The sequence below is a fragment of the Anomaloglossus baeobatrachus genome, chromosome 7 (genome assembly GCF_048569485.1).
Source record: "Anomaloglossus baeobatrachus isolate aAnoBae1 chromosome 7, aAnoBae1.hap1, whole genome shotgun sequence".
Classification (NCBI taxonomy): Eukaryota; Metazoa; Chordata; class Amphibia; order Anura; family Aromobatidae; genus Anomaloglossus; species Anomaloglossus baeobatrachus.
The window spans coordinates 118,401,397-118,417,525 of NC_134359.1; the positions used below are offsets into that span (position 1 = coordinate 118,401,397).

Sequence of the window (16,129 nt, forward strand, 5' to 3'; positions counted from 1 at the left end):
GGGGCAGCATGCATGGGACACTGTGAGGAGGGGGCAGCATGCATGGGACACTGTGAGGAGGGGGCAGCATGCATGGGACATTGTGAGGAGGGGGCAGCATGCATGGGACATTGTGAGGAGGGGGCAGCATGCATGGGACATTGTGAGGAGGGGGCAGCATGCATGGGACATTGTGAGGAGGGAAGGCAGCATTAGGAGCTCATGGAGAGGGGCAGCAATCACGGGATACTGTGAGGAGAGGGCAGCATGCATGGGACATTGTGAGGAGGGGGCAGCATGCATGGGACACTGTCAGGAGGGGGCAGCATGCATGGGGACATTGTGAGGAGGGGGCAGCATGCATGGGACATTGTGAGGAGGGGGCAGCATGCATGGGACATTGTGAGGAGGGGGCAGCATGCATGGGACATTGTGAGGAGGGGGCAGCATGCATGGGACATTGTGAGGAGGGGGCAGCATGCATGGGACACTGTGAGGAGGGGGAAGCATGCATGGGACACTGTGAGGAGGGGGCAGCATGCATGGGACACTGTGAGGAGGCGGCAGCATGCATGGGACACTGTGAGGAGGGGGGAAGCATGCATGGGACACTGTGAGGAGGGGGCAGCATGCATGGGACACTGTGAGGAGGGGGCAGCATGCATGGGACACTGTGAGGAGGGGGCAGCATGCATGGGACACTGAGGAGGGGGCAGCATGCATGGGACATTGTGAGGAGGGGGCAGCATGCATGGGACATTGTGAGGAGGGGGCAGCATGCATGGGACACTGTGAGGAGGGGGCAGCATGCATGGGACACTGTGAGGAGGGGGCAGCATGCATGGGACACTGTGAGGAGGGGGCAGCATGCATGGGGACACTGAGGAGGGGGCAGCATGCATGGGACACTGTGAGGAGGGGGCAGCATGCATGGGACACTGAGGAGGGGGCAGCATGCATGGGACACTGTGAGGAGGGGGCAGCATGCATGGGACATTGTGAGGAGGGGGCAGCATGCATGGGCCACTGTGAGGAGGGGGCAGCATGCATGGGACACTGTGAGGAGGGGGCAGCATGCATGGGACACTGTGAGGAGGGGGCAGCATGCATGGGACACTGTGAGGAGGGGGCAGCATGCATGGGACACTGTGAGGAGGGGGCAGCATGCATGGGACACTGTGAGGAGGGGGCAGCATGCATGGGACACTGTGAGGAGGGGGCTGCATGCATGGGACACTGTGAGGAGGGGGCAGCATGCATGGGACACTGTGAGGAGGGGGCAGCATGCATGGGACACTGTGAGGAGGGGGGCAGCATGCATGGGACACTGTGAGGAGGGGGCAGCATGCATGGGACACTGTGAGGAGGGGGCAGCATGCATGGGACACTGTGAGGAGGGGGCAGCATGCATGGGACACTGTGAGGAGGGGTCAGCATGCATGGGACACTGTGAGGAGGGGTCAGCATGCATGGGACATTGTGAGGAGGGTGCAGCATGCATGGGACATTGTGAGGAGGGGGCAGCATGCATGGGACACTGTGAGGAGGGGGGCAGCATGCATGGGACACTGTGAGGAGGGGGCAGCATGCATGGGACACTGTGAGGAGGGGGCAGCATGAATGGGACACTGTGAGGAGGGGGCAGCATGCATGGGACACTGTGAGGAGGGGGAAGCATGCATGGGACACTGTGAGGAGGGGCAGCAATGCATGGGACATTGTGAGGAGGGGGCAGCATGCATGGGACACTGTGAGGAGGGGGGCAGCATGCATGGGATCTGCCTTAAACAGATGTCGTGTGCGAAAACTCAGTTTTACGTTGTCAATAAGGGGTGCGACCACTTAAAGTGCCTAGGGCAGCATGAAGGCAAAAATACAGCCCTGGTCCCCGGTTTAAAGTGAGGGAGATGGTTTGGTTGTCCTCCAAAAATATTCCTATGAGAGTTTCTTCTCCTAATTTAAGCCAAGATTTATTGGGCCTTATAAGATTTTGGAGATTATTAATCCCGTATCTTTTCATTTGCCTCTCCCTGTGTCTTTTAAAATTCACAATTTAGATGCGCCAATCTTAGTAGTAGCTGGCCAATCCCAATTGACCAAGTGTGGTGGCAGTCGGAGTAATATGGAATCACCATGTGAGTGTACAGAGGCAGTGGACACCATTTACCTGCAACACTTCAGCTATCACAAGGAGTCCGGTACATACCGGCAAGCAGCTTATATAGAGTGCCTATAGGAATCTAGGGAGACTTCAAGTAACTAGTGAATGTCTCCTTAATGGGACCTTAGCTACGTTTTCTGCATTGCCAGAGTTGTATTGAGGAGCATCAGATCATAGGTGGACATGTCAGAAATAGGTGCATCTAAGATGACATCGTGATGTACCCTGGACTAGCAGCCTGACTATATGTGAGGTGGCAAACAATATTAAGGATAACTGGAAGATTGTGCATCTGTCACCTTATATGCAATTGATGGAATTATACCTTGTTTGCCACTCTTGGACATAGTACATAGCTAGAGGATACTATATGTACTACCATCTCTACACCATATTATATTGATTTATTTTGTTTATAAACGACCCCCTGAAGAACCTCCCTTTGGGGGGAGAAACACGTCAGGTAGATTGGGGGTATGTAGGTTGTCAATAAAGCAACCTCTATTTTGTATGGTGCAAATAAACATATGCGGATTATACCCCATAGTAATATTGGTGATAAAGTATGATGCCCATAGGGACCTTGACCTTAGGACTCCTGACTATCGGACAGACTAGGGGTTAATCTTCATTGCTTGCCCTATATTGTGAATCTTAACCTAATAACGACGGCCGTACGACTTAAAGCGGCGGCAAAACAGGGGTACTTATTCTGTTCCGCCGCTTTAAAGCGGCGGCCCGAAAAAACCCTGTAGCGCCCCCAGCGACCGAAAATCTCGGGGGTTTCAGCTACCGGGGGTAGCTGAGACCCCCCAGATTATGAATCGGGGTGTTTTTTATGCACCCCGTTAATGCGATCGCCGGTATACACCGTATACCGGCGACAACATTAAAAAAAAATAAATGGCCGGTAAAATTGATTTATTTCTCATCTGACGTGATCAAACATGTCAGATGAGAAATAAATGTGAGCCCTTAGTGCCCCCAAGGCCCCCGGTACCGGAGAAATCCATCCAACCCCCCCCCCCCCCTCCGGAAAATCCAAGATGGCGCCGACGCGCGCTGAAAACTCCCGCCGCCGCCGGCTCTGCATTCATTTCCCTCCGATCTGAAATGATCAAACATTTCAGATCGGAGGGAAATGTCCTCCCCCTGACCTCCCCTCCGGTACACCGGAGCTCTTTGGTCCCTGGAGCCCCCTCCGGTTCCTCAGAGCCCCCCTCCGGAGCGTGCAAGATGGCGCCGACGCGCGCTGAAAACTGCTGCCGCCGGCTCTGCATTCATTTCCCTCCGATCTGAAATGATCAGACATTTCAGATCGGAGGGAAATGTCCTCCCCCTGACCTCCCCTCCGGTACACCGGAGCTCTTTGGTCCCTGGAGCCCCCTCCGGTTCCTCAGAGCCCCCCTCCGGAGCGTGCAAGATGGCGCCGACGCGCGCTGAAAACTGCCGCCGCCGACTCTGCATTCATTTCCCTCCGATCTGAAATGATCAAACATTTCAGATCGGAGGGAAATGTCCTCCCCCTGACCTCTCCTCCGGTACACTGGAGCTCTCTGGTCCCCCGGAGCTCCCTCCGGGGGACCAGAGAGAGGGATCTGGAGAACCGGAGTTCTCACCACCGTTCCCAGTCTCTCTCCCACCCGATCTGGGATCCCCCGTTCACCCAATCCCCTCCCCTGTACCTCAATAAAAAAAATCACCGGTCCCCCGGTCCCCCGCGGCCCCCCTTCTTCTCTTCTCCGGGAAAATGGCGGGCGCATGCGCAGTGTGCTTGGCATAATCTGCCTCCTGCACCCGGCAACCAAAAAAAAATTCTGATTGGCTGTTTAGATTTGAATACTGTGATAGATCCTATCACAGTAGTCAAAATGGCAATATTTGATAAATATGGCAGCATTTAGGTCTGCCTTTCTCCTCTCTCCCTTGTAGTTGATCTGGGAGAGAAGAAAGAGAGACTACGTGCTGCCATATAGAGAGAAAAAGTTATATATTCACAAAGATCATCATAATCAATTTCCAATTTTTCTGATCACCCCCCTGTGATCATCCCCCCCTCCATCATTCCGTCATCCCTCGCTGCGTCATTCCGCTAAATATTTTTTTTTATAATCTTTATAAAAAAATTAAAAAAAAAAAAATACTAGTGTTAGGTTTTTTTTTATTTTTTGTTAGCCAGGGATAAAAACAAAAACCATGGCCCGCAGAATGTTTACGGCAGAGCAAGCGTACTCGCTGCTTGCCTCCGGCAGTTCTGGGTCAGAGACCGAATCGGCCTCAGAAAGAGATTTTTCGGATAGCGGTGACGATTCGGCTTCCTCCACGGGGTCCCACACCCCGCCAGTCGCCACTGCTGAAGCGTCAGGGGCAGGACCTAGTTCTGCAGTCCCCCATGCTCTCTGGAACCCCGACCCGTCCTTTACCCCACAAATTCCACCTTTCATAGGAGACCCTGGCATAAAAATAAATGTCACCAATTTTGCCCCACTGGATTTTTTCCAAATTTTTGTTAACCAACAGGTACTTGAGCTTATCACCCACCACACCAACTTGTACGCCCGCCAATATATTGCCCAAAAGCCAACATCTGTGCATTCCCGGTCCTGGATCCCCACAAGTGTCCCGGAAATCAAAAAATTTTTAGGCATTACCCTCAACATGGGAATAGTGAAAAAACCCAGTATCCGCTCCTACTGGGCAACCAAATCTGTCCACGCCACCCCTGTATTTGCAGCCATAATGCCCAGAACCCGATATGAGACCCTATTGAGATTCCTCCATTTTAGTGATAATTCCCAAGTCCCCCCAAGAACTGACCCCAATTATGACCGCCTTAATAAATTGAAACCCCTAATATCCCTCCTGAAAGAGTCCTTCCTAACTTCCTACAGCCCAGAGGAGAACGTTTCGGTTGACGAGTCCCTAATGAGTTACAAGGGCCGTCTCTCATTCCGTCAGTTTATCCCCTCCAAAAGAGCCAAGTATGGCATAAAATTATATAAAGTGTGCGAAAGCACCAGCGGGTACACATGTAACTTTATCATTTATGAGGGTAGGGACCGCCAAATAAGCCCACCCAACTGTCCCCAGACAATTGGCGTCCCAGGAAAAATTGTCTGGGAGCTAATGTCCCCATTTCTTGGTAAAGGTTACCATGTGTACACCGACAACTACTACACTAGTATCCCCCTATACCAATCTCTCCATGCTGCAAATACAGGGGCCTGTGGGACAATAAGGAAAAACTGTGTTGGTTTGCCGGCACAGTTAGTGTCCAGACGTCTAGAGAGGGGGGCGTCATTCGCACTGGCAAGTGACAAACTGCTTGCCGTAAAGTGGAATGACCGCAAGGACGTCTACATGCTCACCACCCTGCATGAGGACACCACTGTGTCGGTCAGAGAGAGGGGAGCCACCAGGGACAAACAGAAACCCTTCTGTGTGACCCAATACAACAGGTTTATGGGTGGCGTGGACCTGTCTGACCAGGTGCTCCAACCATACCTGGTAAAGCGGAAAACGAGGGCCTGGTACAAAAAGGTAGCAATCTACCTGATACAGATTGCTACCTACAACAGTTTTGTACTGTTTAAAAAATCACAAGGGGCCCTCACATTTCTGCAATACCAGGAAAAAATTATTGAGTCCCTCATGTTTGACTCAGCGGCACCAGAGGCAGCCTTTGAGTCAGAGAATGCCCGGAGACTAACGGAACGGCATTTTATGCATCTCGTGCCTCCTACTCCCACCCAAAACCGTCCTAAAAAAAGGTGCCGGGTATGTCGCAAGCAGGGTAGGAGAAGCGACTCAAGATATTACTGTCCCATGTGCCCTTCCCAGACAGGACTTTGTGTTACCCCCTGCTTCGAGATCTACCACACATCCCACAATTATTAGACATCATACACTATTCCCAAATTGTGTGGTAGGGTTTTTCTTTCACGTTTATATTTTCTGTGTAGTGAGCCCCTGTGTTACTTGTCAAATAAAATTTACTATTTTCATCAGTAAAACACATTTTACCCCATTTCACAAATAATTCCAGGACTTGATCACTCACATACCGAAGTGTTATGCAGACAAATTCTCGTCATATGCCCACGTCTGCGTACTCCAGAATGTGGACCCCGCAAATGTTCTTGAAACATCTGATCATCTGACAAATAATTCCAAGATTTGATCACTCAGAGTGTTAGCACCAGTCATCTTAGTCTGACTGCTATTACAACTATGTCTTGGTGATACGGGCATGATCACTTTATTGGAGGATCTGAAGCTGTTCTGTAATTTTACACCTTGGGCTTTACTGCATGGTTCTTGCCGAACCTCCTGCACTGGACAATACTTTTATAACCCTGTGGGGGACTGGTTGTTTTGTGCATATAGCGGTTCCGACCTTGGCAGGTAGGAGCCTGTTATGGTGTACCACGTCGGCTGGCACAATTGTCCCTCATATAGGGATTGATGGTGCTAAACAGACGTTGTACGACCAGTCTATGAAAAATTAACGTGTCCTTCTAGCCCTCCTGGTGTTCCTTCATCTCTGGAACAAGCACAAGTCTGCCATATAATTGGCGGTATTTTCCTCCACATTTTGCCCTTCACTCCAAGATAAAATGTACAAAAAATCCATTTATGTGGGTTTTCAGTTGTTCTGATAACACATAGGCTCTGCAAATCAAATAATCCAAAATTTGAAAAGTGCACCTTCCCTTCCAAGTCCTGCCGTTTGCCCAAACAGACGTTTTTGACTACATGTTGGGTATCGCTGGACTCGTAAGAAAGTGGGTAACAAAATGAGGGGTCCACGTTTTGGTGTTACATCTTGTAAAAGTGGAAAATTTGGTGCTAAAGCATCACTTTTGTGAAAAAGAAGAACATTTTCAATATGACAACCTATTGTTATAAAATTCTGTGAAGTACCTGTGGGTTCAAAATGCACACTATACCCCTAGATAACATCCTTGAGGGGTATAGATTCCAGAATGGGGTCAGTTGTGGGGGAGCTCTACTGTTTAGCCACTTTAGGGGGTCTCCAAACACAACATGGCGTGCGCTAATGATTCCTGCCAATTTTGCAGTCAAATGGCGCTCCTTTCATTCCGCACCCTGCCGTGTACCCAGACAGTTGATTTCCGCCACATATGATGTATCGGCGAACTCAGGAGAAATTGCACAATACATTTTATGGTGTTTTTTTTCCTTTTACCCTTGTGAAAAAAAAAGCTACATGGTTGAAGTAACAATTTTGTGTTAAAATTTAATTTTTTTATTTTCATGGCTCAACGCTATAAAATTCTGTGAAGCACCTGGGGGTTCAGGGTACTCACCAAACATCTAAATAAATTCCTTGAGGGGTCTAGTTTCCAAAATGGGGTCAGTTGTGGGGGGTTTCTGCTGTTTAGGTACCTTAGGGGCCCTACAAATGCAACATGGTGCCCACAATCTATTTCAGCCAAATTTGCTTTCCAAACTTCAAATATTGCTCCTTGTGTTCCCAGCCCTCCCATTTGCCCAAACAGAGGTTTCTGTCCACATATGGGGTATCACCGCGCTCATAAGAAAGTGGGTAATAAACGCTGGGGTCCAATTTTTGGAATTACCTCTTGAAAAAGTAAGAAAATTAATGCTAAAGCAACATTTTTGAGAAAAAAATGAAAATTTTCAATATGACAACGTGACGTTATCAAAATCTGTGAAGTACCTGTGGGTCCAAAATGCTCACTATACCCCTAGATAGAAGCCTTGAGGGGTCTAGTTTCCAGAATGGCGTCACTTGTGAGGGGTTTCTGCTGTTTAGGTACCTTAGCGGACATGTAAATGCAACATGGTGCCCACAATCTATTTCAGCCAAATTTGCTTTCCAAACTTCAAATATTGCTCCTTGTGTTCCCAGCCCTCCCATTTGCCCAAACAGAGGTTTCTGACCACATATGGGGTATCACCGCGCTCATAAGAAAGTGGGTAATAAACGTTGGGGTCCAATTTTTGGAATTACCTCTTGAAAAAGTAAGAAAATGAATGCTAAAGCAACATTTTTGAGAAAAAAATGAAAATTTTCAATATGACAACGTGACGTTATCAAAATCTGTGAAGTACCTGTGGGTCCAAAATGCTCACTATACCCCTAGATAGAAGCCTTGAGGGGTCTAGTTTCCAGAATGGCGTCACTTGTGAGGGGTTTCTGCTGTTTAGGTACCTTAGCGGACATGTAAATGCAACATGGTGCCCACAATCTATTTCAGCCAAATTTGCTTTCCAAACTTCAAATATTGCTCCTTGTGTTCCCAGCCCTCCCATTTGTCCAAACAGAGGTTTCTGACCACTTATGGGGTATCACCGCGCTCATAACAAAGTGGGTAACAAGTTTTGGGGTCCATTTTGTTGTGTTATTTCTTCTAAAATTGATTACATTTGGGGTAAAGCAACATTTTTAGGTAAAATTTTATTTTTTGCTTTTTTCATTCCACATTGCTTTAGTTCCTGTGAAGCACCTAAAGGGTTAATAAACTTCTTGAATGTGGTTTTGAGTACTTTGAGGGGTGCAATTTTTAGAATGGTGTCACTTTTGGGTATTTTCTGTCATCTAGGCCTCTCAAAATCACTTCAAATGTGATGTGGTCCCTAAAAAAATGGTTTTGTAAATTTTGATGTAAAAATGAGAAATTGCTCATAAACTTTGAACCCTTCTAACTTCCTAACAAAATTTTTTTTTTTTCCAAAATTGTGCTGATGTAAAGTAGACAAGTGGGAAATGTTATTTATTAACTATTTTGTGTCACAGAACTCTCTGGTTTAACGGAAAAAAAAATTCAAAAGTTGAAAATTTCAAAATTTTCAAAAATTTTGCCAAAATTCATATTTTTTCACAAATAAACGCAAAAAATTTTGTCCTAAATTTGGTACTAACATGAAGTCCAATATGTGACGAAAAAACAATCTCAGAATCACCGGGATCCGTTGAAGCGTTCTAGAGTTATAACCTCATGAAGTGACACTGGTCAGAATTGCAAAATTTGGTCTGGTCATTAAGGTGAAAATTAGCCCCATCACTAAAGGGTTAAAGGTCTCAGGTATTAGCTTCCTACAAGCACCTATAATTAATAACTGGTGATGTTATATAAACCCTGAATGATTGGATCTTTGTGGGAGGGAAATATAATATCCTTAATTATTAAGAAGGGGGACATACATTTTTCTATTGTGTTGTCTGGTGTGTTTACCACTAGGTAAATTTCCATATAATTGTGAAAGTGTTTTGTATTTTTGTCACTTTGTAATAAATTTGTATATATAAAAAATTTGGGAGGTTTTGTTATGTAACCCCCAAAACACCCCTGCAGGTCCGAAGTAATCCTCATGGAACATGAATGCCCGCCGTGGACTTCAGGAAGAGACTGAGAAGTGACAAATGGTGAAGTCACTCAGATTAGTTGTGGCCACAGCTGACCATTCCCATGGTCCCACACTTATGACCACAGGTAACCCGACCTCATTAAACTCAGTGACGTAACATAGTTTAAAGGGAACCTGTCAGGTGCAATATGCACCCAGAACGATAAGCACCCAGAACTGCGGATCGCCAGTCTTTTAATAGCCTGTTTAGACTGATCATTTGGACAATCGTTAACATGAATATTTTGCTCCCAAAGAATTGCATTGTCCTTAGCAGTTCGTTTACACAGGAACATGTCCTGCTGAGAACAATGATATTCAAGCAAGATTAAAAATTATTTCACCAGACAAAAACGATTGGCTTGTGCATGCCTGTTTAGATCGGCCTTGTCTGTATGCGGGGCATGAATGCCGAACGTGAGCGCTGCCTAAGCTGAGATTTACTTGTGAGGTGATAATTCTTTGAATAACTGAGCGCCATGAATGTGATGAGGATCGTTTCCTCAGTGGAGGGTTTACTCAGTGAAGGGTTTCCTCAGTGGAGGGTTTGCTGAGTGTGCTTGCTCTGTGGAGGATTTGTTCAGTGGAGGGTTTGCTCAGTGTATGGTTTCCTCAGTGGAGGGTTTCTTCAGTGGAGGGTTTCTTCAGTGGAGGGTTTCTTCAGTGGAGGGTTTGTTCAGTAGATGGTTTCCTCAGGGGAGGGTTTGTTCAGTGGATGGTTTCCTCAGTGGAGAGTTTGCTCAGTGGAGGGTGTGCTGAGTGGAGGGTTTCTTCACTGGAGGGTTTCCTCAGTGGAGGGTTTCTTCACTGGAGGGTTTGTTCAGTAGATGGTTTCCTCAGGGGAGAGTTTGTTCAGTAGATGGTTTCCTCAGGGGAGAGTTTGCTCAGTGGATGGTTTCCTCAGTGGAGTTTGCTGAGTGGAGGGTTTGCTCAGTGGATGGTTTCCTCAGTGGAGAGTTTGCTCAGTGGATGGTTTCCTCAGTGGAGGGTTTCCTCAGTGTGCTTGCTCAGTGGAGAATTTGCTCAGTGTAAGGTTTGCTGAGTGTGCTTGCTGAGCGGATGGTTTCCTCAGTGGGGGGTGTGCTCAGTGGAGGGTGTGCTCAGTGGAGGGTGTGCTCAGTGGAGGGTGTGCTCAGTGGAGGGTGTGCTCAGTGGAGGGTGTGCTCAGTGGAGGGTGTGCTCAGTGGAGGGGTTGCTCAGGTGGGGGGGTTGCTCAGTGGAGGGCGTGCTGATTATGGCTGAGGATTACATGAGGTAAGGTGAGGTAACCGCCATCTCCCTGCCACAGCTTTGTTTTCTGTCATACATGAATAACACAGGAGGGCCATTCATAGGCAGACGTTGTACTAGACAGCCCTCCTCCCCCTCACAAGCTGATGCCAGCGGCATTCTCCTGTTACTACAGCCATGACGACAGAGGAGCTGCTGCGCCTGGTCCAGCCCCCTGCGCCGCTCCTGACAACCTCTGGCAGGTGACTGGATCCACTGCGCTGCCCACCACCGAGTGCGGCCATTCCCGCCTCCTCCTCACACTCATTCCCTGGAGCTTGGGAACCGCGACCTCACTGGTTGCCCGTGTGTGAGAGGCGCTCAGCAGCCAGTCAGCTACTGTTGCTCTGCAGAACGCTGTAAGCCTATTGGCTGGAGATAAGCCAATCAGGAAGGCGGCAGTGTCGGTGGGAGGGACGCAGGCGCACAGGGTGTTGTGTTGTCTCCAGACACGGCAGCCGCCGCAGCACCGACACCGAGCGGCCCGTGCATCACACCACGTGATTACCGCCAGGGTCGGCGACCAGGCTGTAGACTGTTTTCGCATTGGTTTGGGTGTTAGAATTGCCGCCATTTCTCCACCAGAGACTCCATAGTACGAGTGGGAGATGTCCCAGCAGCGGGTGCGGAGAAATGGCTCCCCGACCCCTCCGGTCACCCCCGCCAACGGGAGTACGGGCGCTGCACCGGGCAGTCGGCTGCAGCCCATGAGGGCCACGGTGCCCTTCCAGCTGAAGCAGCACGGCAGCCCGACAAGGGTCAATAATAACAACAACGGATCCGCCCTCCGCCATTCTCCGCGCAGCAGCAGCCCCGGCCGAGGGAGCGGGGGCAACGGAAACGGCGTGGAGTCCCCCCCGGCCGTCACCAGCTCCCGGAACAGCCCCACCGTGTCCACCCAGACCGGGGCGTCTCCCACCCGAGGACACCACCATCACCACCACCACCATCATCACCACCATTCCCACCACCACCATCATCATCACCACCAGCCCACCCTGGGCTCCCCCACCTCGCCCTCTCCGGGGGTCTCCAGCCCAGCCGCGGATCTCAGCACCCCGGGTGCGCCCTCCTCCTCCTCCTCACCGTCTCCGGTGTCCTTGTCTAACGTCAGCAGGTCGGGCTGGCAGCAGAGGAGCTCCCCGGAGAGCGTGTCCCCCAAAGGTAAGCCCCCCACATCGCTGACATACATGTAGTGGCGCGTGCCCTGCCACCTGCTCCCATCCACTCCGCTTTAGGCTATGTTCACACTAGAAAAATGATTTTTCTTAAGAAATTTCTTAAGAAATTTCTTAAGAGTGCACCTGTGTTAAAAAACGCACCAAAAATGCACCTGCGTTTTTGCCGCGTTTTCAGTGCGTTTTTGGTGCGTTTTCGGTGCGTTTTTGGTGCGTTTTTACCGCTGGTTGCTCCCTGCGTTATTGTGCCAATTATATATGGCAAAAAACGCAGTTAGCTGCAGAAAAGAAGTGACATGCTCATTCTTTTTCTTAAGAAAATCTACTGAAAGAATTTTCTTAAGAAAAAAACGCAGTGTGCGCACAGCTAATTTTTTTTGCCATAGGTTTTGCTGGGGAATGTCTGCAGAAAGGTTACAAGAATTTCTCAAGAAATTTCTGCAGCAAAAACGGACCAAAAACGCAGGTGAAAAACGCAGTGTGTGAACATAGCCTTATAGTATTTGGATTGTCTTGGTTTTATAAAAAATATCTGCAGAACTAGAAGAAAGCAATGGCTTCCACTGTCATAGATAAAGCGCGGCGAGGCCAAAGTGGGGGGCCGGGCGAGGGCGGCGAGGCCAAAGTGGGGGGCCGGGCGAGGCCAAAGTGGGGGGCCGGGCGAGGCCAAAGTGGGGGCCGGGCGAGGGCGGCGAGGCCAAAGTGGGGGCCGGGCGAGGGCGGCTCTGCTGGGGCAACAAGAAGCCTCTGTATACTAAAGTGAACAGCCAGTCCTGCAGGGAGATAATACTGTTATTGGTAATTCTCTTATTTCAGTTTGGTGGCCTTTAGGACTGGGCTACACTGCGACATTTTTTTAGCAATATTGATTGATATTAACCATTTAGCTATAGCGTCGTGCAAAACCAAACATTGAGTTGTATTCAATTGGTTAGCTGCTGCCACATAATAGTTACCGTATTTTTCGCTTTATAGGAAGCACTGGATTATAAGACACACCCCAAATGTAGACATAAAAAAATAAAAATGGGGTCCGTCTTATACTCCGGTGTTCTCTTACTGGAGGAGGCAGCAGTGGTGGTGAAGCGGGGTCACAGGAGCCAGAGGTTGTGCTTGCAGGCGTGGTGGGTCAGGTGCGGTTTTGTCTGTGGTGGCGTCGGGTGAGTCGTGCAGCAGGCCGGTGCAGTGAGTGTCCCAGTGTCCGCGGTCCTGGTTCAAATGATGGTGCCTGGAGCGGCGCATACGCATATGGAGCTCTCATCCAAGGGCTCCATCTGCGCAGGCGCCCGCTCCCGGCGCCATCATTTCAAACTGGGACCGCGGACAAACTGGGTAACCTGCTGCACAGCCGCCCGCCTCGCATGCACAGAGTGGCAGCTAGTAGGCTGCCCGCCCACCCTGCGTGCAAGCGGCCGGGTACCTGTGCTTGCGTGCGGGTGGCAGCCCGGGTACCTGTGGCTGTGTGCGGGCGGCAGCCGGGTTCCTGTGTGAGGGCAGCAGTCGGTGCCGGCTGCCGCCCGCACAGGTACCCGGCTGGCACAGGCACCCGACTGCCGCCCGCACGCAGCCACAGGTACCCGGCCGCTTGCACGCAGTCACAGGCACCCGATCGCCGCACAGACAGGACCCCCAGATAAAGCTATACTGTATTCGGATTTTAAGACACATCCCTCATTTTCCTCCCAAATTTTTGGGAGGAAAAGTGTGTCTTATAATCCGAAAAATACAGTAATCAGTAGCTGAACAAAAGTTGCAGGCAGCCCTTGGCCTAAGGCTAAGTTCACACATCCTGTGTTTTGCATCAGTCACAATCCGTCGCCTTGGGGAATTACGGTAACCTGCAAAATATTTTGCAGGAATCCTGTATTTCCCCATAGACTTCTATTAGCGACAGATTGCGACTGATGACCCTGCGTTGCATCCGCTGCGTCGCGGTCCGTCGTTTTTGACTGACCGCCGAGCGGGGAGCAACGCAGAATGTAACGTTTTTCGGGCCGTCAAAATTAACGCGCCGCACAGGAATCCGTCGCCATCCGTCAAGCTTGTAATGCATGTCTATGGTGCTGGATTCCGTCGTAATCCGTCTTACAACGGAATCCAGCGCAGGATTCCGTCATGCTCTACTGAGCATGCCCAGCATGCTTGGCACGCCCACTGGGCTGTCCCAAACACAGACGGATCATGACTGATCCGTCAAAAAACGGACGCACAGCGGATGTAACGGACGCAACTGATCCGTTTTTTCACAGGATTCCTGTGAAAGGAATCCTGTGAAAAACACATCAGTTGCATCAGTTGACATCTTGAAAATGACTGATCCGTTGCTGACGGACCTGACGGATTGAAAACACAGGATGTGTGAACTTAGCCTTAGGCTAAGTTCACATTTCCGCTAAAATCTATCAGTCACAATCCGCTGCTCTTGTAAACAGCGGAATCCGTTTAGCGGATTCCGCTGTTCCCATAGACTTGTATGAGCAGCGGATTGTGACTGATGATGCTGCGTTGCACCCTCCGCCCGACTGATCAGTCGTGGAACGACTGACCGCCGGGCGGGAGGAACGCAGCATGTAACGTTTTTTGAGCAGCGAGATCCGTCGGATTTCGCTGCGCATGCTCTCTGGCTCCCTGCACACGTCACCAGCTTTGGTTGGTTACCCGATATTTACCCTGGTTACGGTGCAAGGAGCCAGCGCTAAGCGGTGTAGGCCCGTAACCAAGGTAAATATCGGGTAACCAAGGTAAACATCGGGTGCTTTGCTGTTACCCGATATTTAGGCTGGTTACGTGTGCAGGGAGGCCGACACTTCCCCGCTCGGCCCCGCCCCCTCCCGCACTCCGCACATGTATGTACACACACACACACACACACACACACACACCTGTCCCCAGCCATGCAGACAAGCACTGACACCCTCGTCTGGCCCCGCCCCCTGCTCGGCTCCGCCCCCTCCCGCACTTTGCATGTGCACACACACACATACATACATACATGCACATACACACACTCACACATACACTCACCTGTCCCCAGCCATGCAGACCGCAGCACTTCTACTGACATCCTCAGCGCCTGGCCCCGCCCCCCGCTCGGCTCCGCCCCCTCCCGCACTTTGCATGTGCACACACATACATACATACATACATACATGCACATACACACACTCACTCACTCACAGATACACTCACCTGTCCCCAGCCATGCAGACCGCAGCACTTCCACTGACATCCTCAGCGCCTGGCCCCGCCCCCCGCTCGGCTCCGCCCCCTCCCGCACTTTGCATGTGCACATACATACATACATACATACATACATACATACATGCACATACACACACTCACTCACTCACAGATACACTCACCTGTCCCCAGCCATGCAGACCGCAGCACTTCCACTGACATCCTCAGCGCCTGGCCCCGCCCCCCGCTCGGCTCTGCCCCAGAACTCCGCCCCCCGCACACAACGGAATCCGACAAAGAATTCTGTTCTTTGTCATCCGTTGTACAGCGTTGAACAGCGCATCAGTCACATGCGTCAAGCGACGCATGTGACTGATACAAATCAACGGAAATGTGAACTTAGCCTAAGGCTCCTTTCACACTTCAGTATTGTGCATCAGTGTTTGTAAGCCAAAACCAGTAGAGGAAGTTACAGAGAAAAACTATCATTAAAGAATGACTTGTTCTGTGTTTTGGAGACACTCCTGGTTTTGGCTTCCAAATACTGATGAAACCCATACAAAATACTGCCGTGTCAAAGAGGCGTTATACAGATCTACAAGTGAACTACATGAATAGCAATTGCTGTAGCGTCTGGACGACAACTTCTGAGTATATGCACACATTGAGTTTTGGTGTTAGGCCGGGGCCACACGGGGACTACTGCGATCCCCTTGCATGAGACTCGGCTCGTGCTGGCAGTACAGCAGAGCCGAGTCTCATGCTTGTGTCCTTGCAACTGAGGTCCGTTCGTGCGAGCAGACCTCAGCTGCGGGGGGCGGGCCGGCACTCAGGAGGGGAGGGAGGGATTTCTCTCCCTCTCGCCTGTGTAGCCGGCTATAGACATTCTCGCATTGCACTGGCAGTACACCGGTGTACCGCGAGTGCAGTGCGATTTTTCTCTCGCCCCATTCACTTGAATGGGTGC

At 50.2% G+C, this 16,129-nt stretch overlaps 1 protein-coding gene across 2 annotated transcripts in view; it reads left to right on the top strand.

Moving 5' to 3' along the window:
• Positions 1–11,216: 11,216 nt before the first annotated feature.
• The window catches only part of FAM117B (family with sequence similarity 117 member B), a 60,364-nt gene continuing 55,451 nt past the window's right edge, over positions 11,217–16,129 (top strand). For both annotated transcript variants that reach the window (XM_075317609.1, XM_075317610.1), the window contains exon 1: positions 11,217–11,968. In XM_075317609.1, the coding sequence (XP_075173724.1) occupies positions 11,413–11,968 (556 nt within the window). In that variant the 5' untranslated portion in view covers positions 11,217–11,412. The remainder of the gene's footprint in view (positions 11,969–16,129) is intronic.